The sequence below is a fragment of the Puma concolor genome, chromosome E2 (assembly GCF_028749965.1).
Source record: "Puma concolor isolate L17-30 chromosome E2, mPumCon1.1.hap2, whole genome shotgun sequence".
Classification (NCBI taxonomy): Eukaryota; Metazoa; Chordata; class Mammalia; order Carnivora; family Felidae; genus Puma; species Puma concolor.
Window position 1 is genome coordinate 36,683,123 of NC_141681.1, and position 15,311 is coordinate 36,698,433.

Consider the following 15,311-nt stretch of genomic DNA (forward strand, 5'->3'; position numbering starts at 1 on the left):
CATCACAACATCCTTATCATTTTACAGATGACAAAATGGAGGTGTTGAGCAGCTAAGCAACTTACACATGGCAGGTAAGTGACAGAGCTTAGATTCAAACACAGGCTGTCTCTCTCTGGGGTCTACGTTCTTAGCCCATACTAATCCTGCCCTGTAAGAACACTGACACTGTATACAACACAGATGGAGAAGATACCAGGAGGAGAAAACATTAAACAAATAATTTAGATCTTGATATGTTATATTTTTCCTATTCAAATCAGGGAGCATATCACAGAACATTCCTCTCTCTCTGAAAAAAAAATATACTTGTGCAAAATTTAAAACAAACCAATATAGGCTTAATTATGGCAAATATCGACATATAATTTCTATTTATTAATGTCAGTGGAGCTCATGATGCAGGGTTGATTAGTACAGTGATATTCTAAATAGCACCAAATTATTTCCCTATCTCATTTGTCTGATCAGTGAGATGTGAAAAAATCTCCACTACCAACAAGCATTTTACATAATTAATGTTTCACTGTTTCTACAAAAATGAAACTCTATCTTTATTATTTTGTTATTTATAAATGATGACAGAAAAATGAAGAAATCTTATATCCTTGGGAGGCATAAATGCTAATCTATTAAAATTGATATGAATCAAATAGTTAACAACATCTCTTGAAAAAGCTTATTTCTTGGCATTCCTTTCTCATTTCTCTATTTGTACTGTACCCCTGTATCTAGCTTAATGTTCCAATTTACACTATGTGCTCATCTATAACCCCACAGGTTGTATGCTTCTTATTCATGGATATACCCCACTTTCCAGCACAGCACCTTCCATATAGTAGGCACTTAAGAGACTTATTAAACAAAATAATAAATTGGTGGATTAACAAATTCAGAAACATAATTGCTGTAATCATTGTTTTAATTTCCATAATGGTAAAAGTGACTAACGCCTTACAAAGGTCAGGTTAATAGACATATTTTTTTTTACTGCATTGCTTTTTATCATTCAGGAGGCAAAACAAGAGTTCCTCACCGTGCTGATTCTATGGCACTGGCTTTTTGGTGAAAAAGGACAAGCCTGAAAGCACTTGTGCCTGACCAACTACAGAATATTTAAAATGAAAATAAGAGAACAAGGATAAAAGAGCAATGGCTTTCTACATTTCATTACAGTACGAAACCTCACAGATAACCAAGCATTTCTATAAATAGGGACAGCCATCTTTAAATCTTTATAAGACAGATTAGCTTCATTAATATTTGTATTTTTTATGCACAGAAATTTTATGAAATACACCTTGGGTTTACTTCAAACAATCATTATTAAGGGCAAAAAGAGAATATCAAGAAGAATTTTTGTTTCTTTAATAAAATGACAATTCAAAGGAAATTTAACAGAGCAAGTAATTTTTTTTTATCATGACACAAAAATTACATAGGACACACTAAAATAGGCTCAGCAGATAATTTATGGGGTAAAATTATGTGCTTCAAAGACTGATTCTCAGCTGCAGTGACACATATTAGTAACACATGTATTAAGAAATAAGCTAGAGAGAAAAAGAAAATGTAGATCCTCAACCTCATATGTTATACCAAAAAAATTCCAAAATTACCAATGTTTTTAACTCAATTAACTAACAGGGATAGACTTCCTAAAATTAAGTGTTAAATTCCATGGTCAGAATTAAATTGAAAAACAATGATAGATCTAATTATATAAAGATTTCAAATTTCGTTCATCAAGAAACAGTGCAAAGTTAATTGGCAAACAACCTAGGAAAATACCAGAGAGGATTAGTATACCTAATACGTAAAACATTCATGCAGACTGTGAAGACCATAAAATTAAGGTTAAACAGGCAAAGCAAACTGGACAATTCACAGAGGACAAGAAATGACTAAGAAATATGTCTTTAACAATAAGCATGTAAATGAAAACAGTATACAAATTAATATTAAATTAGCAAGGTTTTTATTTTTAATGATCATATTTAGTGCCATAAAGGTTACAGGTGACACAATCATCCTGCAAGTAAGTCAGTAAAGTCCCAGTTGTGGGCTATGTGACCTTGGGTGAGTTGCTAAACTCTTCTAAACCTCAGTTATGACATACAGTATCCATCTCATAGAGAAGCTAGGAATAATACTTGTAATAATAGTCAGGATAATACTTGTAAAGGGCAGAGCACAGAACCAGACACATTTTAAGGCAAGTATTATTAGTATTTCTGGGAAACAGTCTGACAGTATATATGTAGTCTTCTCAGACTCTAGGCATCACTGCTTTTACATTCAATTTTACTAATATATATTAGTATATATATTTACTAATATATTTTACATTCAATTTACTAATATATTTACATTCAATTTTACTAATATATATTAGTATATATATTTACTAATATATTTTACATTCAATTTACTAATATATTTACATTCAATTTTACTAATATATACTAATTTACTAATATATTTAAGGGTAGGATCATAAATTTTTATACAAGTTTTCTAGCTCTAGTAGCAATTAAACTAAAAATTTTAGTTTTAAGAAAACTAGAGATTTATACAATAAGCTACAGGAAGAAAATTTCCTTGGGTGAAGCTATTAAAGTAATACTGTATTACACGTACTCTGAAGATGTTTTTAATGCATGCTGCACAGAAATCCCACATTAGGGCACTAGCAATCACACAGATAGCATGAAAAAGATAACAAAAGTGCTCAGAAATCCATGTCTTACTGCTTAAAGTTTCCTGAAGTGTAACAGCTGGGAAATCTCTTAGCAACCACAATGTAGAAATATATCTGTATACTCTTATCTGTTCGTTTTATCTTTAACTGATCAGTAACAAAACCATGTGCTATATTGAGTAAGGAGCCAACTGCATTTGAAGTCAAGAGACCAATGAAAATCAAGACCTCCTTTTCTTATGTCCTCATGCACACTAGGGGGCACTTGATCACTAACTTTAACTTTAAAAAAGCATTAGATTTCCAGACTTAATCAGTGGCTTTTACATCTGATGTCAATTGGACAAAAAAAATACCATGAATGAAATCAAATGCAAGTGGACTTACCTTAGTTACAAACACTGTAATTAGGAAATAGTATATCAGAGTAATTAGGCTGCCCTCAGAGAGACAGAAATATTTCCTAGGTTGTCACATTTGATTCTTGCTATAGAGCTACTGGATATCAGTGACTAACATACAGTAGTCCTCTACAAATACCAGCTAAATCATGGAAAAGATCAATGATGAAGTAGCAACTAGCATCACAACATTTTCTTCATATATATATAAATATATATATATGTAGATATGTAGATATATATATTCATTATATACACACACACATATGTATTCATTATATATATATTCATTCATTCATTCTTCATATATATATATATATATATATATATTTATTATACACACATACACAAAAGCAAAATATTCTTATTAGATTTCACTGGATACAAACTGGCCTGAATTAGTGGAAGGCATATATTATAGAATATTTTCAAAGATTTACTGTTCTATTATTTTCAAGTAACTCCAATTAACTGCCCACAAAATGCTGTCAAGCAGATATCTAACCAAACCTCATTTAATGAATACATAAGACTTTGTAAGTAAATGTGGTGACTGGAATCTTAATAACATCCATAGAAGTTTGATGTTCTTGAGGCAAGGATATAATAGTTAAGAGCAACTACATGACTGAATCTTCTGAGATATTATTCTTCTTAACCAGTGAGTTTGTTAACCAGATGACACACAGCTAGGTCAGAGTGATAATGAACACGGAGCATCTCCTTTTTTCAGTGGGAGAGAAAGTATGTGATCTCAGGGTTTGCAACACACCTTCTGTATGTTCTCTGCTGCCTTTTTAGTAGCTCAGCAGGGAAAAGAGAAATTGACTATTTCTTTGAAGTTTTTCTTCCTTTTGGTCATGAAACAGAGATGAGAAGGCATGGCCTAAACTATTTCTGTTCACACTGGTCTTAACATAAGAAAATGCTATCTACACTCAAAATCTGTCTACATTCAATACATTTATTTCAAAGTAAGGGAGATCTAATGCTTTTTTACTGATTGATACTACTTTCAACCTTTTCCTTTTTAAAAGCCCAATTTGCTTATGTAGAATATAGTCAATTCTGCACTCCCAATTCATCAGCCTTCTCAATTTTATCTACAGGCTTTTCTCAAATAGCATTCTTTCTAGCACTCAATCCCAGACCAGATATAGAGCAAAAATCAGGACGATAAACGTTTAGATCTCAAATCCAATACCCCAAGTTCCAGTTTTCAACCTCAGAATCTGAAAAATTTCATCATGCTCATCTGTAATTTCCAAGCTGTAGTATATAGAAATTTATGATTCTAATATTAAAATTCTTTATCTTAGATAGGTTAACTACTTCTCTACTATAACATGTTTTATTTAGCTGTGAGTATCACCAGAAGGCTTCTTTGTATTCATGCTAGTGAGATGGAAATAACATTCTAACCAGAGATAACCTTGCCAACTTGGCTTGATTTTAAGAAATCTATTTCATGTATATATATATTTTCTTTTGAAAAAATCGAAAAGCAAGACCTGTATAAATAATATCAACTCCTTATCAAAAAGTTGTCCCCTTAAAGAAGTAAATTTTTCTACAGGTTCTTAAATTAGCATTAAGTATATATGGAGACCCAGAATATATAGTTAGGAAACAAGCAAATTGAAAACAGCATTAACTTGATTTTCTCTTCTTTGGTTAGCTTCTATCTGCTCCTTATATATCATTTGTGTAAAGTTTGAATTGGAAATCTGAAATATTCTTCCCTAATGGAATGTAAAAAAAGAAACCAAAGATAATTACTCTTACAACACAAATTTAGCATTTATAGAATAATACTAGGAACAATAAAGACAATAACACTACTTCACACACTAAGCAGTTCTTTTAGTGCAGGTATATATACTATTTACAATCAGCCTGTTTCATAATTTATTTGCCATAAAGGAATTCTGACTCTAACATGATAGCCTTTTTGATGGGAATGCTAATAATATTCGAAATGTTAGCAAGCAATGATGCAGGAAGATGCATAATAATGCTTTTTTGTGTGTGTTCTTTAAATTAGCCTTCATCTCAATGTGTCCAAAGAGTACTCATATTTAGCAGAAGTTTTAGGATAAGCTGGAAAATAATTCTTAAAAAACTATGAATAATGGTCTAAGCTAACTGAGTAAATTGTCAATGTGTATTTATGAGAAGGAAGAGGACTTTGAGATAACCAATTCCTTTTGGCAAGTGATTTACTAAAGCTATGACCAAGCATAAAATCAGAATTTTTTTTACATTATATAAAAGTAACTCAAAGTTCCCATAAATGGGAAATAAAACATAAAAACATTAAAAAAATAAAAATAAATGTTTATTTATTTATTTTGAGGGGGGAAGGGCAGAGAGAGAGGGAGAAAAAAATCTCAAGCAGGCACTATTATGTAGCCCAACATGGAGGTCAATCTCACAAACTATGAGATCATGACCTGAGCCAAAATCAAGAGTTGGATGCTTACCCAACTGAACCACCCAGGTACCCTGAAACATACTTATTTCTAATAGCTTGATTACAAGGGAAAAAATCTTCCCAACCTTCTCCACTTACCCAGAAGTTTTGCAATGATATAAAGGGCTTGTCCCCAAAGAAAGAGTTTTCCGTCACGGCCACAGTTGCTAGGAAATCGCTTTTGACTACCAGGGTTTCTTTTCTCATATTCTACAAAATCTGCTGGCACATAATAGTACTTTGGTATGACAGGATAACCTGTGGAGTTTTAAAATAAATATTTGAAATATAAAAATCAGTGTCCTCCTCAAATTTTCCCTTCAAGAAATTGCAATGTTAGAAAGCAGAGAAATAGGGTGTAAAGGGGGTAACAGATTTGATAAGCTATAGAAAATTGGTTATTTTGGCTTTCAGAAATTGCCAGTGAAAAATGTGGATAAAGCTCCTTGATTTTAAAAGACTAATTTGACAGCATATGTTATGCTTTAGCCAATAATGTGTACATAATCTCCTTTAACAACATTTAATTTTAACACCTTTAAATGAATTGATAAAAATACAGTAGGCAAACATTTAGAGCCATAGAAGCTATCTTTAATAGGATTAGTCTGTAGAAGCATTACAAATGAGATACTGTGTAATCCCAAATGAAGAATTATAACCCTGAGCCATTGCTTAAAGCAAAGGAATCCCCATTTTAAACATTAAGTCCATTATCTACCATTCAATATCATTGAAGGGAAAAAAAAATCCATTCTCTCCTTGACCGACCCATTTAAAAACATTCCTTGATAGAAACTAAAATTTATTATTCAAAGACTAAAATCTTTGTGGATGACATAAAAGGAAAAAAAAATAACAATAACATTCTAATACAATGCTACAGAAGACTTTGCACTATCAGCCCACAGTACACTTAATTTTCCTAATAAAATTGTACACATTTCTCTAAAATTTGCTTCCTTCATACATCCATCAATAGTTATATTTGTATCGAAAACCAGTAAAAAGGTCTATGATACACAAAGAATAGTTTGAAAATCACTCTCTGAACATGATAAAGACTGAACTGCTGTACACTGAACTACCACCTCAATGCGTCAATAATGTACCACTGAATACTAACAATCTGATTCAAGGGATTTCAAATAGTATATTCATTATAACATGCATTACATTATATCTCACATTGGACAAATTACTATTTGTAGCATAAAGATATAAGTAACTGGTTTTAAAATTTAATATTTATTTGGAATTCAATGTTTATCCACAAATATTTCACCATTTTAACATCACAAGAATTTTCAAAGGTGAGCACATACTGTGAAGTTTTTGTTCTAAGGTACTTGTGGAAAACTGTAAAGAATATCACAAACTTCGTGTGAGGTAAGAACGGGCCCAATGCTATAATTGCAAGTTTGTACACTATGTCCATAAGACCACTCACTTTTTACCCACACATAATTTTTTAAATTTTCAGATAAATATGTTTTCAAAGCTGTTCACATATATATTATTTATTTATTTATTTATTTATTTATTTATTTATTTAGTACATATTCTTATTTTATTAATACTTCCAAACCCCGAAGTATTTGGAGCTTCTTCTTTGGAATTCTTTGAGAATTAGTTTTTTAGTCATACTGACTATGGGCCCTACTGGTGTTTAACTAAAACCAACTAAAGACTCCTAAGAGTCTTTAAGCCATTTCTAAAATATTAAATCTATCCTCAAAGGATGAGGCATTAGCACAAGGCAGACATTTAAAATAACATGCTAAAGATCAAAGAAACAACTCCAAAGAGGAGGCTGAAGGTTTTTGGAAATGGTAGTACCTTTAGGCTAGGGCAGAGCCTCTTAAGGTAGCCCTCTGGAAGGGGTAGCATTTACCTGAACACAGCATTTCTGATGATCTGGACAAAAATCGGTCACTCTATATTATTGTCACACTACACAGAGTGAAGGAGTTTTCACAGTAGGTAATCAGAATAAGAACCACTGCCCATCTGGCAAACTATTTTGCAACGATTATGGCCATAACCACCTAAATTTACTCCCCGTCCCTGTCTTGCCCAATGAACTCCTTTTATAAAGACAAACTTATAATAACTAATGAATAGATTATTCTTTATAATTCATTCAAGGCTCCATTCATTTTTTCACTTTAATATAAATAGCTTTATTTAAAATGGCATCATTTAATGCATTACAAAGGAACATTAAGGAAATATCAGCAGGAAGAATTTCTTAAAAAACAATCCAACTATACCTTCTGTGGTCTGATGAAGTACTGGAGTCAAAAGATCCTGATATTCCTTTACTTGTTTGGGATTGCCTCTAAAAACTCCTAAAATGTAAAATATTAATCCAATAGCATCTGAGGATAAGCACCATAGAAATTTTACCTTAAAAAAAATTCCAGTTATGATTATTTTGGTAATTTTGTATGTAAATGATAAAAATAAAATTGAAAAAAGGTAATGCAAATATGTATCACAGTATTCCAGGAAATTGATTTTAGAAGGTCATGTTAGCATTTAGAAGTGAAAATTGAATTTTAATTGAAATTTGTCTATTTTTAAGTATAAATGTTATAGATATTCACAATGTCACAGATTATAATATTCATTATTACTATTCATAAAAAATTTTTCTTTGCAAATAGGAAAATATATTTGTATCATTTCTTAATAACTCCAAAGTATATTTTTTAGTTCTTTAAATGATTTAATATTCACTCAGAAAGCAGAAGAATAGCATATAAAAATGCAGAGCAGTTAACATCACTGAGGTATAGTCTATTTTACTAGCTGAAAGGGTCATATTTCATCTGCTTTTCTTTAAGCCACTTATATTCTATATCTTAAATTTCAGGAAAAAAGCGCACTTACCATCAATCATCATGTAAAGGAAAAATATGGGAAATTCACATTCAATGCCATCAAAGAGCTAAAACAGAAGACAAAATATTAAAAATTTCACTAAAATTAATTAGAACAATTATAACAATGATGATAATTAGAACAAATATATTAATTATATATATTGAACAATTGTAGTTAGGGTATACATAGATGATTTATATAGTAATAACAAAACTGGACTGATATAAGTAGCTTCATTGTTCTTTTAAAAAGAATTCTTAGAACTCTTATTATTCAAAACCATATTCATTTAATACATCACATACTAATCATTCATTCAATAAATATTTACTAAGTCCTTTGTAATGCCTGGCACCAACTAGAAAGGGGGCTATGAAGGCCAAAAAAGAGGGAACTTGCCCTCAAGGGCTCACAGCCTAGTGGGGAGTCAGGCATGTCAATAAACAACTGTAGTATCATATGAGATGTCTACACATGTTACATCAGGAACACAGGAAATGAAACACCTGAATCTGCCTAGGGTTGGAAGGGTTTATAAGAAAGGAGATGCTTCAATTAATGCTTGATGGATTTCTCTGGGGAGATGAACTAAGGGAACTCCATGCAGAGAAAACAATACTACAAACTACAGATGTATAAGAAGACAAAGTTTGTTAGACTACCAGCAAGTCAGTATTTCTGGAACAAACAAGAAAGAAATCATGAAAGCTAATACCCAAGAGGTGGGGGGGACCAGGCTAGCCAGATTAGAAAGGGCCTGGCAAGTAAAGTAATTAAGGATATCCAGAAGGAGGCAGTTGGATACACAGTAGGGCACTAAGAGGGAGAAGTATAGGTTAGGGATAGAGATCTGGAGTTAAGAGTGATCGCTGAAGCTATGATTGCGTGAAAAGAGAATAGGACTAAGTAAGGATGGAACTCAGGAGAAGAGCAATGTTTAGGAGGCGGCAGAAGAAGAATCTGAAAAGGAACTAAGAAAGACAATGACAAAAGAGAATTAGGAAGAGAATAGGATCATAGAAAATGAAGAAAGTTCCAAGAAAGAGGTCTCCATTAAAGCTTTCAAATGTCAAGGAGAGGTTCAGTGAAAATCATCCACTACCACGAGTGACCTAAAATAACTGAAACCAACACAGCTACTGGTAAATGCTGAAGAAGAGCTGGAGTGTAACATGAAGGAGTGAATAGGAGGCAAACAAGGAGACACACCAAGAATAGACTATGCATTTCAAAACTGTGGCTACAAAGAGACAGAGAGGATTGGAGGCAGAGAGGAGTAAGGTTTTTTGGGTTTTTTTTCTTCTAATTATGAACATCACTGTGTTTATGCTGAGGAAAAGAAGCTGATTGGAGTTGGGGGGAAAGCAAGACGAAGGAAAGGGAAAGTGAGGAAGATGAGGAGGATAAAAAGAAAAAGATAGAGACAGACATCCTTCTACCAGAGAAGAAAACAAATGACAGAGTAAGAGACCCAAGGAAGTAAAAGAGAACAGGTTAAGGTGTACATGTGGAGGGTTAGCCGTAGGATAAAGAACCGACAGCACCTTCTGTGAGACAAGAGAGATGAAGGTAGGTATGGATGAAGGACAGATGGAATAGAGGATGTCAAACAGAAATGAAAGGCTATGGGGTGCCTGGGTGGTAGTCAGTTGAGCATCTGACTTTGGCAAAGGTCATGATCTCGCTGCTGGTTGGTTTGAGCCCCATGTAGGGCTCTGTGCTGACCCCCGTAGAGCCTGGAGCCTGCTTTGGATTCTGTGTCTCCCACTCTCTCTGCCCCTCCCCCATCGCGGTGTGTGTGTGTGTGTGTGTGTGTGTGTGTGTGTGTGTGTGTGTCTCAAAAATAAATAGGCATTAAAAAAACAGGTGGCTCAGTCGGTTAAGCGCCTGACTTTGGCTCAGGTCATGATCTTGCGGTGGGTGAGTTTGAGCCTTGCGTCAGGCTCTGTGGTGACAGCTCAAAGCCTAGAGTCTGTTTTGGATTCTGTGTCTCCCTCTCTCTGCCCTTCCCCCGCTCGCATTCTGTCTCTCTCTCTCTCTCTCAAAAATAAACAAATTTAAGAATTTTTTTTTAAAAATGAAAAAACAGAGAAAAAAAGAAATGAAAGGCTATGGAGTAAGAAGTAAAGTTTGAGAACTTGAACACAAATAGAAAAAAAAAAAAGCTGGAAAAGCTTGTAAGGGGAGTTCCTAGCAGAGTCACACAGCAGTACTGACAAGGAGTGAAATCAATGATGAGGACTGAACCAAGATGGGTGTTCTGAATCTGGGGTGGCATCTGTCCACGGTGCTGTGGCTTTCCGTGGTGGTGCTCAGCAGCAGGTACAGAAATAAGGAAACTCTGCTCTACTGACCCAAATTTGACAATATTCAGGGTAGTAGTTACAGCAAGTCCAATTCAAATGTAAGTGCTGTAAATCAGCTCAGAAATGTTATTAAATAGAGAAGAGATATCTGAAAGTGCTTAAGAGATAAATGGATCTTGTGACCCAACCTAGTAGACTGCTATAAAGTTTCAAATATGTACACAATAAAATGGCTCCTACTGCTTCTAGATAATTGTGAAATTAAGTAAAATGATAAATAGCCTGTCTAGTTGTCCAGCAAAACTATGTATTAAATATTAAAGAGTGGCACTTAATTGCCTAACAAATTACAAGGTACAATGTTGCCAAGACATTTTCTATATACAGATCCATGGGATCTTCCTTACCTATCTTCAAAGTTAGGACCATGCTTACAAAAATAGTTTTCAGTCTACACCACCAAAGGGAAGTGCTCCCTTCGGCAGCACATATACCACTAAAGGGAAGTCTTTAGTAATGGGGATGGATGCTTACCCTTTCTTTGGGGTGTTAGAATTTTCTGGACAGCTTAAAAATAGCTACAGTAAACCTAGATAAAGTGGTATGTATGTGCACTTGAAATAACTGCTTTAAAACTAAATATTAAGAAGACTATATTTCAAAGGGAAATGTCTAAGTGAAACAGAAAAAAAGAGCATTTGTTTAAAAGACTGAAAGCTGAATCACAAATAGATATTTCCTATTATATAAGGCAAACAATATGGAGCAGGCAGGCAAAGTACTGAAAGTGCAGTTAGAAAAATTATTCATCCAGTGAATCAACATGGCTCAATATTAGCAAATGGGCCTTACTACTAATAAGGCTAACACTTACTGAGTGCTTACTCTGTGTCAAGAACCATTTGAAGCACTTTTAGATATATGTTAACTCATTTAATCCTCATAAGAACTTCAATAATAGTATGATTATTTTACCAATGAAAAGTATTAAACACACAGAGGTTGATTAACTTGCCCAAGGCCAGATAGCTAGTAAGTGGCAGAGCCAGAATTCAAACCTAAGAAGCCTGTTTCCTGAATCAGTGCTTTTGACCACTCTGTTATGGTATGAAATATTTTTTGATACCTTAATTTCAGCTGGTTTGTAGTAGCGTCGGTTGGGATCTTCCAATGATGTTCTATAACCATCTCTCAAGAAACGCTTAAATCCATATTTTCCTTTTAATTTTCTAACTATTTTATCAAGTGTCTGGCTAAACAAAGCTTCATCATCCAGGGCAAATGCAGGATAACTGATGCAAGGTAGTAGGGCAGCATCTGTGTTCTGGGGGCAACAGGAAAAAGAAGGTAATGTAAGTGCCTGCAATGATATGATCAACACAGCCCAGTGAGAATCAGGGAGATGAAAAAGTCAATCAGGTTACATAACTGACAATGAGGACATGAATTAGCAAACCTTACAGATAATTTATCCATTAATAAGGATAAAGATAAATAAAGATAAAAATTTATCCATTAACAAGGAGTATTTTCAAGATTTGACTGGACTCAAACTCTAAGGAAGTGTGTAAAAATTTAACACCGATAATTAGTAATTAAACTTAGTCTGTCATAACATTGGTTTATAATGGTGAAAACAGAAAACAATCTGAATGTCCCACAATTAGCTGAGTAAATTAGCAGTCATTAAAATTTATATTGTAGAAATGTTTATAGATGTGGAAATATGCCCATTCATAGAACTAGGTTATCAAGCATTAGAAATAATATTCTTCCAGTTTTATAAAATAAAAATATTACATATGTACATAAAACTATGTGCAAACATACAGACCCAAATGTTGTCACCCTAAAAATATAACTAAGTGGTAAAATGAGTGGATGTCACATTATTATATTTTTATTTGTGGGTTCTTTTTTTTTTATCATAATCTTATATTACTTCTATGAAATAGTTCTTTTTACATAATTAAATTATTTTATTTGGGAGGTTTTCTAAGAACAGAGCCAAAAAAACCCTAGAAAAATCTATAATCAGGTACTATAGGCATATAAAAGTTTAAAGATGAATCACATGATTGAAAAGAAACAAAGCAGGTAATTTTATTCAAAAGAAATATAAATCATGAAAAACATTTTTCTAATATTCTATGACCAAAAAATTCATTTGGATATAATGTTGCTACCCTCTCCTCCTCCCCCTCCAAAATAGGTCTAGTTTTCTATAGTTCTACAAAGACTCAAGGACAAAATAGCTTTGTCCACAGCTCTGTTCACTTCCTAAACTAAACTTCCACAGGACAGCAGAGTGAGGGGCAACATTTAATCTCCTCACTTCCTCTCGCAACCTCTAACATTTTAAGCATTTTCTTGGGGGAAGCAATCATAAATGGTAGTTCATGTTAATTTATGATGACAATATCTTACGGGGCTTGGGTGACTCAGTTGGTTAAGCAACCAACTCCTGATATCAGCTCAGGTCATGATCTCACAATCATGAGATCAAGCCATGCATCAAGCTTCTCACTGAGCATGGAGCCTGCTCAGGATTCTCTCTCTTTCCCTCTCTCTCTGCCCCTCCCCCCTCAAAATAAATAAATAAACGTTTTAGAAAAAATAATAATATCTCACATGAGATCTTGATTCTCTGGGTAACAGTGAACACAAAGTTTGCCTATTGCGATTGTGAGCATCAAGATCCACAAATATAACCGACCAAGAACATCCCTGGAACAAGAGAGAAAAACACATTTCCTAAATCAAGAAAAAAGAACTTTTAGAATGATGGACATTTTGACTGCAAGAAATTTCACAAAAATTCTAACATTTGTTGCATTTTAGAGTGACCTTACAGAAGATTTAATTTTGTTTTAATATTTTCAGTATTTCCCAAATTTTTTGCAATAAACATATCAATTTTATATAAAAATAAACATTATTTTTACATTTTCCATATTTCTCCTTAGTTTTCTTATAAATCAAAACATAGTGATTACAAGATAACTAATCAATTAAGGATATTTATTTTAATAAAGATAAAAATTGTTTAGCTAGCATTTTTGGTAAGGAATAAAGCAAGAACTAATCAGAATTCATGAAATCTGAATTATACAGTCCTAAAAAGAACATTGATTATATGATCTAACTAAACAAAGTTAGATATAATCTATAATTAGAGACATAAAAAACTATTTGATTACAGTATAAAGGATAGGAGCATCTCTAATAATAATAATGCCACATAATGATAGCTAATATTCATAATGTCAAGCACTGTTCTTCACATGGATTACCTCCTTAATCCCCAATATGAAGATATTATTTTGTTCCTTTTAATGAAGAGGATGCTGACTCCTAGTTTAACAGAGGAAGGGTTCAAAAATCAGGTCTTTGACGTAAAAGCTCATGTCTTAACATGAGTTACACAATTTCCCACATTAAAATGTATCTTTCAAGTAAGAACCAAAAACTTTAACAGAAAAAACAGGTAACCAAAAAATGGCAATTGGTTTAATAACCAAGTTAAAAATAAATTACTGGGGTGTCCAGGTGGCTCAGTCTGTTGAGCATCCGACTTCAGCTCAGGTCATGATCTCACAGTTCGTGAGCTCGAGCCCTACATGGGGCTCTGTGCTGACAGCTTGGAACCTGGAGCCTGCTTCAGATTCTGTGTCTCCCTCTCTCTCTCTGCCCCATCCCCACTCATGCTCTGTCTCTGTCTTAAAAATAAATAAAACATTGGGGTGCCTGGGTGGCTCAGTCAGTTGAGCATCTGACTTCGGCTCAGGTCATGATCTCACGGTTCCTGAGCTTGAGCCCCACGTCGGGCTCTGTGCTGACAGCTCGGAGCCTGGAGCCTGCTTCAGATTCTGTGTCTCCCTCTCTCTCTGCCCCTCCCCTGCTCACACTCTGCTTCCCTCTGTCTCAAAAATAAATAAAAACATCTAAAAAAATAAATTAATTAATTAAAAAATAAATAAAACATTAAAAAAATTTTTTTAATTTACTATTAGCACTTTTCATATTCAAGAGAATCGTCATAAGCAAATATGGCTTTTTTTATTTTATTGGGGAGCTAAATATTTTCATAATGATAATAGGGTCAATTTATCAAGAAGATGAATCAATACTAAATTTTTATGTACCAAAAAAACAGAGCATCCAAATAAATGATGAAAACTGATAGACCTGAAAGGAGAAATAGACAAATCCACAATTGTAAGTTAGAGAATTTAATAACAATCTCTTAGTAATTGATAGAACAAATAGAAAGAAATTCTGTGAAAAAACAGTAGATATTAAACAAAACATTCAACTATCTTGACCTAATAGACAGGACATTCTACCAAACAATAGCAAAATACCCATTTTTTCTCATGTGTGCATGGAACATTTACAAAGACAAATCACATTTTGTGACATAAAATTAAAAGACATAACAAAATACAAGGTGTGGACCTTATTTGTATCCTGATTAGCATGAATCTACTGGAAAAAAAAAAAACACCAAGAAGCAAAGGGGGAAATTTAAAAAGGTATTA

At 33.3% G+C, this 15,311-nt stretch overlaps 1 protein-coding gene across 6 annotated transcripts in view; it reads right to left on the reverse strand.

Annotated features, from left to right (window-relative positions):
• PHKB (phosphorylase kinase regulatory subunit beta) overlaps positions 1 to 15,311 on the reverse strand; it is a 265,138-nt gene that overhangs the window by 95,354 nt on the left and 154,473 nt on the right. For all 6 annotated transcript variants that reach the window (XM_025920805.2, XM_025920806.2, XM_086689519.1 and 3 more), the window contains 5 exons: positions 13,402 to 13,497; positions 11,897 to 12,094; positions 8,471 to 8,528; positions 7,849 to 7,926; positions 5,675 to 5,833 (listed from right to left, as the gene is read on the reverse strand). In XM_025920805.2, the coding sequence (XP_025776590.1) occupies positions 5,675 to 5,833; positions 7,849 to 7,926; positions 8,471 to 8,528; positions 11,897 to 12,094; positions 13,402 to 13,497 (589 nt within the window). The remainder of the gene's footprint in view (positions 1 to 5,674; positions 5,834 to 7,848; positions 7,927 to 8,470; positions 8,529 to 11,896; positions 12,095 to 13,401; positions 13,498 to 15,311) is intronic.